Below are 17,263 nucleotides of genomic sequence, written 5' to 3' on the forward strand. Positions count from 1 at the left end.
TCTCTCTCTCTTCCTTCCTTCCTACCTTCCTTCCTTCAAATCATATTTACGTCTCTCTCTCTCTCTCTCTCTCTCTCTCTCTCTCTCTCTCTTCCTTCCTACCTTGCTTTCTTCAAATCATATTTACGTCTCTCTCTCTCTCTCTCTCTCTCTCTCTCTCTCTCTCTCTCTCTCTCTCTCTCTCTCTCTCTCTCTCTCTCTCTCTCTCTCTCTCTCTCTCTCTCTCTCTCTCTCTCTCTCTCTCTCCAGGTCGTCATGGTTACCACCCACCTGACTCTCTCCGCCTTGCTTCCCTGGCACTCACTAATGACACTCAGCTGCGGGAGGCAAGGCAGGCAGGCAGACACTCTCGTCGTCCACCTGCTGTCCCCTTCTCGTCCCGTCCCTTGGTTACACTTTCATGCTCTATCTGAACTACGCTTCTGTTTCCTTTCTCCTACAATTCTTCTCCTTCTTGCCTTTTAACTCTGTCTCATTTTATTATATTTCTTTTGCTCGTCAGTTTTCTATATTGTTTCAGTTTCTATTTTTTTTCGCTTTCTCTTTTAGTTGTCCTCGTTAGTACGTCTTTCGGTTTCTTATATCAGCTGTTTTGTTGTTAGTCTTCTGTATTTCTGGGTTTTGTGGATACCCTTACTCTTTTCATTTCCCAACAGTGAGTGTTTATTTCTGGACAAAAGAATGATGCCTTTCCAAGTCGCAATATATACAGTGAAGGAGTCAGCGGTGAAATTAATGAAATGAATGAGTCTAAAAGTAATCTAACTTAGACTAACCCTCATATGTAAACGGTTATGTAATTTACGTCTTTTTACTGTTCTCGTTCATGAGTTTTCTGTCTGTGTTTTGCCGCCCCGCCTGTTTCGTTACGTCACAATCCTGTCTCTTTTCAAAACAAGCTACACTCACGTGGTGCAAGTGTCAACATGGACTTATGTGTGTAGAGCGAGTGATACTGACGATGAATCTTTCTCTTCCCCCCTTTCCCCCCCTTCCGCTCTCTCTCTCTCTCTCTCTCTCTCTCTCTCTCTCTCTCTCTCTCTCTCTCTCTCTCTCATGGTCGGACACTCATTCATGAATGGCATTTACTTATGTGTTTATTTTCTATCTGGCTCTCCCCAAAAATGGAAAACTGTTGCAAAGTTCACTGGGCTGAATAACAAAATAACTGAATAAACACGTGTTTTCCAATAGTTGGCAATGGGACGCTCACCCTCTCTCTCGCCCGCTCGCCAGCCAGCCAGCCAGCCAACCATCAGCTCCAGCCCTGTTTTCCTCGTGTGCTGCGAAAAGACAGATCAGATTCTGCAGTTTTATTGTGTTAGCGCTGGGTAAACACTAGTTATTAAATCCTCCTCCTCCTCCTTCTCTAGTTCCTCATCTTGCTGTCCTTTCTCCTGTTTCTCCTCCTCCTCCTTCTCCATCTTTCCACCAGCTTCACCTATACTTCTTATAGGACTGAACATAGAGCGGGCTTGATGGAGCGAAGCAAAGGGCGGGCTGGTAAGGCGGGACGGTGCCGGGTGGGATGAAGCAAAGCGAGGCGGAAACAAGATCAGGAAACCCAAAGACCTCTTGGGGCGTTAACAAGACTACGTACAAACAACCCCCATGATGAGCACCAGACCACTGCCGCTACACTATCACGCCCGCTGCGGACACTGAGAGACTGAACTATGAAAATGAAACAAAGCTGAACGAAGAGACTATACAAATAATACAAAAAGTAGGACATAAATTAGTAAAGAGAAAAATCATACTATAAAAGCATTCTCTCTACACAAGCAAAAGATAAAAAACCTGAACAAAATAGAGTATACATGTGGAAATATCATAAAATAAAACTGAAATAAAATAAGTAAAAAAATAAATAAAAAAAATAAAAACAAAGAGGGATTAACTAGTCAGAAAAATGTTTTACGTGTATATTGTAGTTGAATATTCTGTATATAAACAAGGAACATAAAGCTAAAGCGAAGCTATACAATTGTAAGAAAATAACGAGAGAAATATGTAAATTGATATGAAAAAGAAAAAAATATACTAACCATACACACACTCACACACACATACATTAAGTAACTAATATATTATACGTTCATACATAAACAATAAACAAGTATATAAAAAGGAGAAAAAACAAGATGAAAGAAAACTAAAGCCAGGAGAAACGGGGGAAAAAAAGTGAAACTACATTGTTCTGTGAATAAATTAAAGACAAGCTAAGTAAACAAACCAAAAGAGTGACTGCGCAGGCTCGTCTGTCACCGCTGTCTTCTTGTTAGGTACTGTACATATCTTCAGTCTCCACTCTACACTTGCTTACTAGGGAGTGTGCTGGACCACGTACTTCTTTCCTCTGTCAATACATCATGCCTCGATATGTCTTGTTAAGTACTAGAAAATATAAAAAAGTATCAAAGAAATAGCCAGACTCTAGTATATTTTGGCCTACTAAGGGAGTGAGCGTGACCAGTCGCTTCTTTCCTGTGTCAATATATGATGGTCGTCCAGCTATGTCCTCTTGTCGAGTGATAGAAAATAGAGATATGTGTAAAAGAAAGATCCAGATGTAATATTGGCGATAATAAGAAAACACTCTCGAAAAACAATACAGAGAAAAAAGGGAAGTACAGAAATAGTCAGATGTAATATGAAACGGTGTGGTTCTGGTAAATTAGCAAGTGATATGAAGAGTGGGAGATTAATTTTTTGGGTCATTTTATACTATGTTATATCATGTCGTGTTGGGTTAGATTACGTTAGTTTTGGATAGGTTTGGTTAGGAGGAGATAAGGAGGTAAAACATATCTCCTCTCCACGCGAGTATCATCAACTTCTAATTCAAGGCTTCTCTATTACGGTTCCCTTCCTTTGAGTTATCCAAAAAAATGTAATTATAAATATATGTAGAGTGTGTGTGTGTGTGTGTGTGTGTGTGTGTGTGTGTGTGTGTGTGTGTGTGTGTGTGTGTCTCTCTCTCTCTCTCTCTCTCTCTCTCTCTCTCTCTCTCTCTCCATGTATCAGGTTCCGCGTCTCCTCAAGATAGTGTAGTCGTTCTTGTTCCCTTCTTCAGATCGTTCCTCCAAACAGCTGGTATAGTTGATAAGTGGCTGTTCGTTCCTTCACCTTCAGCTTCTTCGCCTCCTCCCTCGTTACGCTGCTGTGTCTTCTACTCTTCTCCCTCACCAGAAGCGGACGTAGAAGGCCTGTTTCTTGCCCACGCACAGGAGGAAAGCCAATGCCGCGAGTATTCCTGCAGAATAGATAGAAAACCATAATGTTAGTTCATAGGCAGAGAAATACTAGTGATGGTAGTGTTGATAAACGCTCGTATGGGTTAGGAAGATATGAATGTGAAGTTGTTTAGTTTAGGTAGTGGATGTTTACAGATAAAAGGGATACATAAGCACAATTAGTTCATTGGAAGAGAAGTGATGATTGTAGCACTGATAAACGCTCGTAAGGGTTAGAATGGTATATGATTAGGTTGGAGCTTATTTATTCATTGCCATTACAAATTATGCAATGACAATGAAGTTTTGTAGTGTAATGTTGGGAAAGCTCTTTTTTTGTGTGTGTGTGTGTTGCGTCATTGCGAAATTGCACGTCATGTTATGTAAGTAAAGTTACGAAACACACACACACACACACACACACACACACACACACACACACACACACACACACACACACACACACACACACACACACTAAAAGCAGTTTACCGATAAATCATAGATAAAAAAAATCATAAAGGAATACAGAAAAAAATAAAAAACTTGAGTTTGCTCAAATCAAATCAGCATTAACTACACACACGCACACGCACACGCACACACACACACACACAACACACACACACACACACACACACCAATCATTACAGCAGGTGCAGCAGCTTTCAAGGGCGTCTGTCTGGAGGTTAAAGCAGAACGCAGCATCACGGAAAGAGGGGGGGACAGGTAGACGGGGCACTAAACTAAATCTTACGCGTCTAAACTCCCTCGAGGAAAACGTATGGCCATCACTCTGGGATATACAGCTCGTCTTCCTTCCTCCTCCTCCCTACACCTTCACACACCTTCTCGCTAAATAAAGCATGAATAGTAGAGGTATTATGCCAAGTGCCCGGGTTAAGCGAGGCGAGGGAAGGCGAAGCGAGGGAGATGTATGTGAGGGATGAGAGGAAGAGAGGTAAGTACGCGGCTCTCATACCTTGGTTTGGGTAAAGATTGCAAAGAGTGTGGTTGTGTGGTTTTATTATTGTGAGTCTGTTGTGCGGAAATGATGGGGACTATAATGGTCACTGTCCCTCGCCCTTTGTTACTGTTGTTGATGTTGTTGTTGTTGTTATCATATTTATTATCATTATTATCTTTATTATTATTATTATTACTATTATTATCATTATTATTATTATTATTATTATTATTATTATCACCATAGATGCCATTTTTTTTTATTTAGCCTTATCATTATTATTATTACTACTACTATTACTATTGCTACAAGAACAACAGCAACAACAACAACAACAACAACAATACTACTACTACTACTACTACTACTCAGCCTTTTGTTAAGGGTACTTAGAGAATAGACAAAATAATATGAGCTACACGCAGGAAAACAATTTAAGCCAAAACACATACACACACAAACTCACACACCCACACACCAACACACACACACACACACACACACACACACACACACACACACACACACACACACACACACACACACACACACACACACACACACACACACACACACACACACACACACACACACACACACACACACACACACACACACACACACACACACACACACACACACACACACACACACACACACACACACACACACATGACGACATTTGCAATGCTACATTAAAAGGAACGCACTCGGAGCAACACAAACGTAGCACAAAAATTACAGAGAAGTGTTGCAAAATTTCTCTCCCTTCTCCCCGTTTCAGCATTCACCCGCTATTTTCGGCCCCATTCATGCCCTCACACACACCTGCTCGATTTAGGCTCAGGCTATCAACACACACACACACACACACACACACACACACACACACACACACACACACACACACACACACACACACACACACACACACACACACACACACACACACACACACACACACACACACCTGTCCACACTCCTATCCACCTGTCCACACTCCTATCCCCACATACACTTACATATACAGTCATACCGACAGGCAGGTAAAATGACTACCATTCACATATATACATACATACATAGATGCAGATAGACAAAAACAAGATACACATATACACTCACATATAAGTACCCCACCCTCCTAGCGACTCTAAAACACACACACACACACACACACACACACACACACACACACACACACACACACACACACACACACACACACACACACACACACACACACACACACCTTTTCTTTCACATTGATACATTTTTAGTTGTAGTCTCGTGGGTTAGTTAAGGTCTCCCTGTGTTACCTTTATGCCGCAACAAACCACCTGAGCTTCCGCCCTAATGAACTCCCGATTCAAATATCCGTTAAATGGAAAACATCGCGAGCTGAACGTACGTTATTCAACAAGGCATCGATCGCCTTCCCTTACAATGCCTCCACGTCGCTATCAGGCTGAAGCAAAACACCCGTTTTTTTTTTATCGCTATCTACTGACGATGTTTTTTTCTTTGATATCCTAGAAGGCCTTTGTGCAAGATTTTATTTCTATGGTTCGCAAACAAGTGTGGTAGAGTAAATTTTTCATACTCAATGTTGAAACATTATTTTGTTTTCCTCTTTATCTATTGATGATGAATCTTTCTTCCTTTAATATCCTAACTTCATTTTGCAAGTTTTCATCTTCATGGTAAGTACGCAGGTCATTTTCTTTTTTAAGTTAAAGACGTAGGGAGTATAGCAAATAATTTTTCTAATCACTGTTTAAACACCGTTATCTTTATCGATGTTCTTTTTTTCTTCATTACAATGCCAACGTTAAAAACGTTAAATAATTTTCTTAGCTAAAAATTTTCGTTTTTTTATTTTTATTTTTTTTATTATTATTATTATTTTTTTTTTTAGCAAAAGCGCAATCGCATTTTCTTCTTTGTATGGTTAGTTTTTGTTTTTTTCTTTCTCTAATATGAGAAGTTTATACCTTGAGTTTTTTAAGTATTACTTGCTTCTTAAAGGTATGCATGTTTTATTTATATTATTAATACAGTCTAACTCTTAAGCAAAAGTACATTTTTCTTCTGTATTTTTCTTACTGTCTTACTCTTAAGCAAATATGCAAAATTCTTTCTTAATCCTCTTCTGTCGATGAATTCTTATCTTCTTCATACTCTGGCACGTATGTATATTCATTATTTTTCGATATAAAATTTACATACACTGTTTTATTCTGAATATGTTTTCCTTATACAATCATCCTTGAAAACTCAGACAAATTAAAGAACAGCCTGTTGGAATAACTGTAATAAATATAAAATGCTAGAAGGTTTAAGAGTAATATGAATTTTCAAGATAAACTGCCTTTTTCTATTATTCCTTTAGAGAACCATCCTTGAAGACTTTAAAAAATCCAACATCCTGCTAAACTCACTGTAACTGAAATAAAGTGCCGGAACATTTAAGGATTGCATTCATTGATGGTGGATTAGCGCACGTAGGTACCACAATGCATCACAAATATTACTGATGCCTGCGGGTGAGCATTCCCGATGACTGGTGTAAAGAGTTCTGATTCCTTTATCACGTTCGCTTCCCTCGCTCAGACTAACTTAAGGGAGAAAAGTGCAAACATCAGCGGCCTCCAATCAGATGCATTTCCCACGCACACTCCCACCAATCAGAGGCCTCAGGAAGGTGCGTGGGAAGGGCTTATCCATTACCCTAGCCAATGGGTGCGTGGGTTGTGGAAGTCTTCAATCAGTGAGTCAGGAGGTCTATACGTCAATCAGTAAATCAGTATGAGAGAGAGAGAGAGAGAGAGAGAGAGAGAGAGAGAGAGAGAGAGAGAGAGAGAGAGAGAGAGAGAGAGAAGAGAGAGAGATATAGAGAGAGAGAAGTTCAGAGAAGAGAGAAGAGAGAGAAGAAGAGAGAGAGAGAGAGATAAGAAGAGAGAGAGAGAGAGAGACAGAGAGAGAGAGAGAGAGAGAGAGAGAGAGAGAGAGAGAGAGAGAGAGAAGAGAGAGAGAGAATTGATATATAGGAGAACGTTCAGCGAGAAAGTTAGAAAAAAAAATAAGAAAGGCATTTATGTACAAGGAACGTAAAAGAACAAACAGTAGAAAAGTTCTTACAAAGCAGCTCGTGATAAGCTACACTAAATTACGCATAGGTCAATAAAGGAGAAGTAGAAAAAATGTCTTAAAAGTTTCTAAAGGACTGCTATTCATCTCAACACGCACGGGGATCAAATCTAAGACTTCACGTTTCACAAGGGACGAGGAGGGATGGAAGGACGGGAGGAAAGGTGAGAGAACGTTAGCAATGGAAGGGAAGGAGAGAAGATTGCAGATAGAAGAGGGAAGGAAAAACGTTCAGCAAGGCAAGGAGAGAAAGAATGCTTGTCAGTGGGAAAGAGACAGGTAAGGAAGAAGAGAATGTTCACTAAGAAAGAAAAGGAGAGAAGGATGTTCTTCCAGTGAGAGAGGGAAAGTGGAGGAGGGAGAGGTAAGAAAACGTTCAGTAAGGGCAGGCAAGGAGAAGGTCTGTCAGTGGAAGATGAAAACAAAGGAGAGTTAGGTAGGGGAAGATTCACCAAGGTTAAGAAGAGTGAGGAAACAAAATCTTTTAACGAAAGAAGGGAGGGAAAGGGAAGAGGTGAGGGAATTCAGATGGGAAGATAGATTGCCAATGAAAAATAAGAATGAGAGAGAGAGAGAGAGAGAGAGAGAGAGAGAGAGAGAGAGAGAGAGAGAGAGAGAGAGAGAGAGAGAGAGAGAGAGAGAGAGAGAGAGAGAGAGAGAGAGAGAGAGAGAGAGAGAGAGAGAGAGAGAGAGAGAGAGAGAGAGAGAGAGAGAGAGAGAGAGAGAGAGAGAGAGAGAGAGAGAGAGAGAAGAGAGAGAAAGCATTCATCTACAGAAGGGCAGGAAACAAAGAGAAGGGAGATTTTAGAGTGGGAAAAAGAAGAAGAGCTAGAGTTCATAGGAGGAGGGAGAATGGAGTTAGCAGGAGGAAGAAGGGGAAAGGAGGAGGTCAGAGGAGGTAACTTTCGTGCAGCAGCCAAGTCGGGGGATGTGATGTGAGGTCAAATTAACAGCTTGACCAACGAGGCGAAGGAAGCAGGAAGACAGAACGAGAGAGAGAGAGAGAGAGAGAGAGAGAGAGAGAGAGAGAGAGAGAGAGAGAGAGAGAGAGAGAGAGAGAGAGAGAGAGAGAGAGAGAGAGAGAGAGAGAGAGAGAGAGAGAGAGAGAGAGAGAGAGAGAGAGAGAGAGAGAGAGAGAGAGAGAGAGAGAGAGAGAGAGAGAGAGAGAGAGAGAGAGAGAGAGAGAGAGAGAGAGAGAGAGAGAGAGAGAGAGAGAGAGAGAGAGAGAGAGAGAGAGAGAGAGAGAGAGAGAGAGAGAGAGAGAGAGAGAGAGAGAGAGAGAGAGAGAGAGAGAGAGAGAGAGAGAGAGAGAGAGAGAGAGAGAGAGAGAGAGAGAGAGAGAGAGAGAGAGAGAGAGAGAGAGAGAGAGAGAGAGAGAGAGAGAGAGAGAGAGAGAGAGAGAGAGAGAGAGAGAGAGAGAGAGAGAGAGAGAGAGAGAGAGAGAGAGAGAGAGAGAGAGAGAGAGAGAGAGAGAGAGAGAGAGAGAGAGAGAGAGAGAGAGAGAGAGAGAGAGAGAGAGAGAGAGAGAGAGAGAGAGAGAGAGAGAGAGAGAGAGAGAGAGAGAGAGAGAGAGAGAGAGAGAGAGAGAGAGAGAGAGAGAGAGAGAGAGAGAGAGAGAGAGAGAGAGAGAGAGAGAGAGAGAGAGAGAGAGAGAGAGAGAGAGAGAGAGAGAGAGAGAGAGAGAGAGAGAGAGAGAGAGAGAGAGAGAGAGAGAGAGAGAGAGAGAGAGAGAGAGAGAGAGAGAGAGAGAGAGAGAGAGAGAGAGAGAGAGAGAGAGAGAGAGAGAGAGAGAGAGAGAGAGAGAGAGAGAGAGAGAGAGAGAGAGAGAGAGAGAGAGAGAGAGAGAGAGAGAGAGAGAGAGAGAGAGAGAGAGAGAGAGAGAGGATACAATAGAAGACTGAGGCAGGAAAGGGAAAAAGAATAGAAGAATGAGATTGGTGATGAGCATAATGAAGAAGAAAGACAGAGGGAGGGAGGGAGGGAAATATAAAGAAGAGATATCGAAAGGAGAAGGACGAAAAATAATGAGAGAAAAAGAAGAGGAAGGGCGCAACAGAAGGAAAATGAGAAAGATGAAGGTGATGACAACCAGAGAGAAAGAAAAGGAAGGGAAGATACGAGTTACTGTGACGAGAAGAAAAAATATGGAAAAGAAACTGAGGAAAAGCAAAAAATAACATGATCAGGAAGCGGAACGGGAAAGAAGAGAAGGAGGAGGAGGAAGAGGAGGAGGAGGAGGAGGAGGAGGAGGAGGAGGAGGAGGAGGAGGAGGAGCGTCCCAGGAAGACAGAGGTGATAAACGGAGGAGTAAAAAAGAAGGAAGGAAGGAATAAAGGAGAAAGAGAAATACCCATAAAGTTGAAAGAGAAAGAAAAGGAGAAGGAAGAGGAGGCAAAGGCAAGGGGGAGGGACGGGGAGAAGGAGAAAGAGAAAGAAGAAAATGAGAACAAGGACAAAGAAAGACACAAAGAAATAAAAAGAAAAAAAATAGATAAGAAAGAAGAAGAGGAGGAAGAGGAGGAGGAGGAGGAGGAGGAGGAAAAGGAGGAGAAGTAGGAGGAGGAGGAGGAGGAAGAGGAGGAGGAGGAGGAGGAGAAAGAGGACAAAGACGACAGGAGAAAATGACCCGTATATAAAGAAAGGACGATAAGAGAAGGTAAAACCAGGTCAGGTAAGGCTATAAGACAGGTCAGGTCAGGTCAAATCAGGTCACGCGGCGGGCATACCAATGACACTATCTGGTCATCATTATCACGACGCTGGATTGAGTAGTGAAATTGTAAAAAAAAAAAAACAAGTTAGACGGATTCCGGAAGACATTAAAACCAGTGAGGCGAGGAGGAGGAGGAGGAGGAGGAGGATGAAGAGGAGGAGGAGGAGTTAGTGATGGTTAGGTGGATGAAAACAGAAATAGGAAGTAACAGGAAGAAGATAAGGAAGAAAAGGGTGTAGAAAAAAAGGAGGTTGATGTGGAGGGAAGGAGGAGGAGGAGGAGGAGGAGGAGGAGGAGAAGGAGAAGGAGAAGGAGGAGGAGGAGGAGGAGGAGGAGAAGGAGAAGGAGAAAGAGAAAGAGAAAGAGAAGGAGAAGGAGGAGGAGGAGGAGGAGGAGGAGGAGGAGGAGGAGGAGGAGGAGGAGAAGAAGAAGAAGAAGAAGAAGAAGAAGAAGAAGAAGAAGAAGAAGAAGAAGAAGAAGAAGAAGAAGAAGAAGAAGAAGAAGAAGAAGAAGAAGAAAAAGACATGGAAACAACGAAAGAAAACAAAGAAAGAAGAAAGAATAACGGCAAAATAAAAGGAAACACACACAGAGAGAGAGAGAGAGAGAGAGAGAGAGAGAGAGAGAGAGAGAGAGAGAGAGAGAGAGAGAGAGAGAGAGAGAGAGAGAGAGAGAGAGAGAGAGAGAGAGAGAGAGAGAGAGAGAGAGAGAGAGAGAGAGAGAGAGAGAGAGAGAGAGAGAGAGAGAGAGAGAGAGAGAGAGAGTGGTTTACAGTCCTTCACATCTCTTAATACACCTTCTTACTCCTATAATTTCCCCCTTTTTCTCTTTCCCTTCCTCCTCTCCTTGATCCCCGCCAGTCACTCCTCCTCCCCCTTCCCTTGCCCTCAAAGAACACACTACTGAAGGGGTCGGAGTGGCCTGCGCCCTGACATCTAAGGAGAGGGGGGCGCTGTGCCTTTGTGTAGGAGGTGAGATTATTTCAGAAACAGGAGGAGGAGGAGGAGGAGGAGGAGGAGGAGGAAGAGGAGGAGGAGGAGGAGGAGGAGGAGGAGATAAAGGAGGAGGATGAGGAGGGAAGCGAGCGAGGTGTAAAGAAAGGGTAGTGGAAAGATGCATATAAATGTAGGGTATAAAAATCTATGGACGAGAGTTACGTACAGGGAGACGATGAATAAAAGAAAAAGAAAAAAAGAATAAAAGAGGAATGGATAGATGTGAGAGAGAGAGAGAGAGAGAGAGAGAGAGAGAGAGAGAGAGAGAGAGAGAGAGAGAGAGAGAGAGTGGTGGGTAAAGTGTTTGAGAGGGTCGTGGCAGAGGTGGTGTGTAGCCATCTCAAGGACAATGCCCTCCTCTCAGACCAACAGTTTGGGTTCAGACCTGGAAGGTCAACCTCCGACCTAATGATGCTTCTCACCAGGCATTGGCAGGACGCCCTCGACGACGGCAAGGACACTATAGTGGTTGCTTTGGACATAGCAGGAGCTTTTGATAAAGTATGGCACAACGGATTACTAGAAAAGCTTCGTGCTAAAGGCATCCAGGGTGGCTTGCTACGACTCTGGGAAATTACCTGCAGGACAGAAGCCTCAAGGTGGTTGTCAACGGGCAAACATCTGAGTCCCTGCCTGTGGAGGCATCAGTGCCACAGGGTTCAATTCTTGGCCCACTCCTGTGGAATATCTACGTGGATGATCTTCTCCAGCTACTGCCAGGAGTCATGGCCTATGCTGATGACTGCACCCTCTCCTATACCTATCCACGCCAGGACAGTGGGCGGGCTGCTGAGGCCATCAATCAGCAGCTACGAGTGATAAAGGAGTGGGGTGCTCGCTGGCAAGTGACATTCGCGCCGGAGAAGACACAAGCAATGGTTGTCTCGGTCCCCAGCCGCCATGGCAGCAATGGCAGGAAAGTTGTCTTTGGCGTTGCTGCTCTCCCACCCAAGATGACGTCAAGATACTTGGAGTGGAGGTGGATCGAGGGCTGAGGTTTGACAGGCATGTCAAAACCATTGCCAAGAAAGCCTCTCACAGGATCTCCGCTCTCAGAAGGATCGCCAGTTTCCTCGACAGGAAGGGGAGACTGCTGCTGTACAAGGCACAGGTGCGGCCCCACCTTGAATACGCAGCTCTCCTGGATGTCCTGTGCCGCCACACACAGAAGGAGACTGGACAGCATCCAACGCCGCGCCATACGGCTAGTAGATGCTGCACTACCACCTCACCCAGAGCCTGAGCGTCCCCTTGATTCACTGGAACACCGCAGAGACGTGGCGGCGATCGTAGTGTTCCATAAGGCACAGGTGCAAAGAGTGCCACATCTGGCAGGGCTGCGTCATCCTCTAAGAGTCACCGCACGGAGCACGAGAACGGTGCTCAATGGTGGTGACGCCGTAGAGGTGCCGCGATCCCACGGGTGTCAGCATCAACGCACCTTCGCAGGACGCGTCTCCAGGATGTGGAACTTGTTCACGGCCGCGGTGCCTCACGTCCAGGAGATGAACACTCACAGTGTCAAACTGATGGCACATAAGTGGAGACAGACACTGCCAACTCCTCTGACACTCTTTGTGACGTGACACTCAGTGTAGTGCAGTGCGTGAATAGTGCTAGTGAAGTGAAACGAATAGTGCTCCATTTACATGCTGACCATCTTGTATATTATCTATTTTTAAGTCTTGTAAATATTGTAGAGAAATAGATTGTAGTACCCTTTAGAATAGGTAGCACACGACAGTGCGCCTTTGGGTACATGTTCCTTTGTATTAAGTTTTGTTTAAATAAAAAAAAAAAAAAAAAGAGAGAGAGAGAGAGAGAGAGAGAGAGAGAGAGAGAGAGAGAGAGAGAGAGAGAGAGAGAGAGAGAGAGAGAGAGAGAGAGAGAGAGAGAGAGAGAGAGAGAGAGAGAGAGAGAGAGAGAGAGAGAGAGAGAGTTGCATGAAGGGAGAAAGAGTGAGTGTGGGAGAGACAGATGGGAGTGTGGCAGACAAGAGGGAGAGTGTGGTAGACAGGTGAGAGGGAAGCAATAAGAGGAAGGGAGAGCAGGTGTGAGGATGCAGAGGGAAGGTATTCAGGTGTAATAAAGGATGTGAACGTGTTATGGTGCCCGGGGCCTGATGAGGGCAGGCGTGGAAGGCTTTGTAGTAGTAGTAGTAGTAGTAGTAGTAGTAGTAGTAGTAGTAGGAGGAGGAGGAGGAGGAGGAGGAGGAGGAGGAGGAGGAGGAGGAGGAGGAGGAGGAGGAGGAGGAGGAGGAGGAGGAGGAGGAGGAGGAGGAGGAGGAGGAAGGAGGAGGAGTACAAAAGATTAGAAAGGAAAGAACAAACAGCGTACTTGGTCTAATGAGTTTGTCTGCGTGACCATGCTACCACTATACAGATTCTATGAGGAAGAGGTAAGAGAACAGTAACGTTCAAAGAAGGAAAATCATGTACATAACATTGACAAAGAATGCTTCATCTGGGCAATAATCTTCAAGAGGATACAAGGATAAATGGATAAGAGAAAAGGAAAAAAGACTTTAAGAAAACTCAGCAACTGAAAGAGGGTAATAAATCAGAGGAATTATCGGAAGAAGGTGTGTGTGAATGTGGCAAAAACACTCACACCTTTAACGACTAGAATATGATAAAAAGAGCATCAAAGGACACCATGGGACGGACTTGACTAATCTATTTTTAAAAACGTACCATCAAGATTCATATTTTAAAACATTTCGATGCTGTATCTCGACGACTTTAATTAGACAGACCGTAGTGGACGATACTGGGATTTTCAAAGGCGTTTTCATGATTTATGTGATAACTTGGAAAGGATTCCACATCGTTAACAGTAAAAACAAACGGACTTGATTAATTAATTATTTATGTAGCCATCGAACACAGTCCTAATAGAGTTCAAGGTTCTTAAAGTCAAATAAAAGCTATAAGAAAAAGAAGGAAGAAAACATCCATGAGAGTTTCATTGATAATTTCTACAACTCTTTTCAAAATATTCCGAGTGAGAGAGCACTGTTCCTAAGAACCAAAACTGTCAAACCAGAACATTTGAGCAAGGAAACACCAATAAACAACTTGCCTAATGATCTCTACAGTCCTTGAAAATAGTCCACGGTATCACAAGATGCTCAAGAATACGAGGTGAAACTAAAAATATTAAGCGAAAACAATTAGGTGAGAAAACGCACACATCCACGCACCCCATACACCCAAACACACCCTCACAACGCATCTGAGAGTGGCCAAGGCGTGAGGTTGAATTCCTAGGAGCACTGCAGCAGTCACGTAGAGAGAGCAAGACCCTCGCGCCGCACAACCTTGGCCCCGGTGATGGCTTCCCAAACACACGCCTGACCGCACCGCCACCCCATCATTGCCTCTCATTACTAGCGGCGCTGAGGGTGGCGGCGGATTAAGCACCCTCTACTGGGAACACTTCAGTGGCCACCACCATCACCACCAACATTACTACTACTACCAGCAGCATCTCCAGCAAGACCATCATCACCATCACAACCTCCAGCAAGATCTGCTGCTGTTGCAACTACTACATAAAAGGAGTCCTAGTCTAAAGCAACAAAAAGATAAATATAAACACTGAAGAAACTAGTCCCAAAAGATACGAGTCAGAAAGAACATCCAGAATTATGAGGATCACACAACGACAACAACAACAACAACAACAAAAGCAACAAAAACAACAGAAGCAGCAATCTCTGTCACTACCACCACCAGCGCTACCACCATCACCCTCACTGCAATATTTAAAAAACACTCCTTTTGGACCAGAGTGGAACCACACCGGAGGATGAAATATGCGCTATGTTCGCCGCCCCGAAGAGGTGGAAGAGAGAGGATTCCAATATCGAAGTGCCAATTTTGTTCTTGCAGTGATGTGATGCACCCTTGTGGTGGAGTTTTAAGTCGTGGGAAGCAAATCGAGAGGCAGGGAAGGAGAAGGACCGGGGGTAAGAGAAGGAGGAGGAGAAAGAGGAGGAGGAGGAGGAGGAGGAGGAGGAGGAGGAGGAGGAGGAGGAGGAGGAGGAGGAGGAGGAGGAGGAGGAGGAGGAGGAACACAGACTAGAGTAAATGGTTTATCGGTAAAAGGGGTGAAGGAAAGACGGTATTGGTTAACTTGCGAGGAAAAAGATGGACAGTTTATGTGTGAAAATGTGAGAGAATACCACCGTTGTTGATGCCGCTACTATCACTGCTACAACTACTAATGATACTGTTACTACCACCACTACCACCACCACTACTACTACTACTACAACTACTACTACTTCTACAGCCACTGCCATTGCACTAAGAGAAATCATCAGATGTGTGACGATCAATGAAAGGGGAAGCAGTCAGTCGTTTCCATAATTATCTTTCCCTCCCCACCTCTCTCTCTCTCTCTCTCTCTCTGTGTGTGTGTGTGTGTGTGTGTGTGTGTGTGTGTGTGTGTGTGTGTGTGTGTGTGTGTGTGTGTGTGTGTGTGTGTGTGTGTGCGAATGTGAGTGCGTCCAGTCATCCAATGAATGCTATCATCAAAACACCGCTGAAAAAAAATATATATTAGTTATGGCAGCTTTAAATGACAAAACTAATCTAATTAAACATAATGTACTTGGGCAGCTGCCGTCATCACGCTGTATGGCTTAGGGACGGCGAGGCGCGGGGTTTACACTTTTACTGCTACACAATGCTTTCTATAATCACGTAAAACTCTTGCAACATTATTTTTTTGTGTAATGAGCCAAACACGAAAGCTCCACACTGCACGTTAATGGTCGAATGGTAACACGCTGCGGTTTTGTGTTCGGATTTCTTGGTTAAACCCCTTTAGTACTGGGACTCATTTTTACCTTGAGATTTGTGTACGATTAAACCATTTTATTGACATTAAGAAGGGTCTATGGAGGTCAGAAGATTAATGGCCATAGCCTTCACATTTTAATCTCCCACATAGGTTTCTGAAGTTGTATAAGATCACCAAATACAGTAATAAGCAGAATGAATATGGAAACGCGTCATGGTGCTCAAGCGGTTATGGAGAGACAAGTGAAGAACATTCTGAGTCGAAATTCATCTACTGTCTTGTAGATTAGTGAAGACGAAATCTACCTCCTTCACTCTATATTTCTTCATCCTTAAGTTATGTTTTCTGTGGAGTCCTGAGTGCCGCTAAATGACGACTATATAGGCATAAAGAGGAGACAAAATACACCACCTTCTTTCTCTCTGTTTCTTTCCGTGTCTGATTTTTTTTTGTATGTGTCTTCAATGGCAACGAAGGAATAATGCAGTATAGTGTTAAAAAAGGAATTTTACAACCTGGAGGAGACAGAATGAGGCTAAATTAACCCTCAACTCTATTTCTTTCCTTATCTATGCATTTTTTCTACAGGAATCCGAATGTCAACAGAGAACAACTATAGCTGCCAAAAATAATCTGCAGCCTAAAGGAGACAGAATCATCTACTCTCCATTTCTTTCCTCGTCTTTGAAATTTATCTATCTATTTTTCTTTTTATAGTAACTTGATTGCCAATAAAGAACGACTGGAGTGGTAAGAGGCTTAACACATGCACTCTGGATAAGGAAAAGAGAAAAAATAAGAGGAAAATGGACGTGAAAAAGAGCGCTAGATTGAGATGGTCCAGGCTGCAATGGTCCAACTTAATGTTTTCCCCCCGTTCGAACGATTCCTGCGTGCGATTAACAGGAAGCACCCAACGCATATTTAGCCTTAATGAACACACACACACACACACACACACACACACACACACACACACACACACACACACACACACACACTTACAAATATATTCATACAAATGGACAAGTAAACAGGGACTGAGTATCTAGGTTTGGATGAATAAACACACACACACACACACACACACACACACACACACACACACACACACACACACACACACACACACACACACACACACACACACACACACACACACACACACACACACACACACACACACACACACACACACACACACACACACACACACATTAATTCCTACACTCTCTCTCTCTCTCTCTCTCTCTCTCTCTCTCTCTCTCTCAAATTTAAGTCACAGTTGTGGCGAAACCTCTTCCATCACCACGAGTCACTGTCACTTATAATCTTGGTGTGTGACGCACGACCTACATTTTCTCCAATACGAAACACAGGAGAAAAAGGAACG

At 43.5% G+C, this 17,263-nt stretch overlaps 1 protein-coding gene across 3 annotated transcripts in view; it reads right to left on the reverse strand.

Moving 5' to 3' along the window:
• Nucleotides 1–218: 218 nt before the first annotated feature.
• Nucleotides 219–17,263, reverse strand: part of LOC123516428 (serine-rich adhesin for platelets-like) — a 385,592-nt gene continuing 368,547 nt past the window's right edge. For 2 of the 3 annotated variants that reach the window (XM_045275696.1, XM_045275695.1), the window contains exon 12: nt 219–3,256. In XM_045275696.1, coding sequence (XP_045131631.1) covers nt 3,186–3,256 — 71 coding nt within the window. In that variant the 3' untranslated portion in view covers nt 219–3,185. The remainder of the gene's footprint in view (nt 3,257–17,263) is intronic. The other variant, XR_006678186.1, reaches the window with a different exon arrangement.

This window comes from Portunus trituberculatus, chromosome 41 (assembly GCF_017591435.1).
Source record: "Portunus trituberculatus isolate SZX2019 chromosome 41, ASM1759143v1, whole genome shotgun sequence".
Classification (NCBI taxonomy): Eukaryota; Metazoa; Arthropoda; class Malacostraca; order Decapoda; family Portunidae; genus Portunus; species Portunus trituberculatus.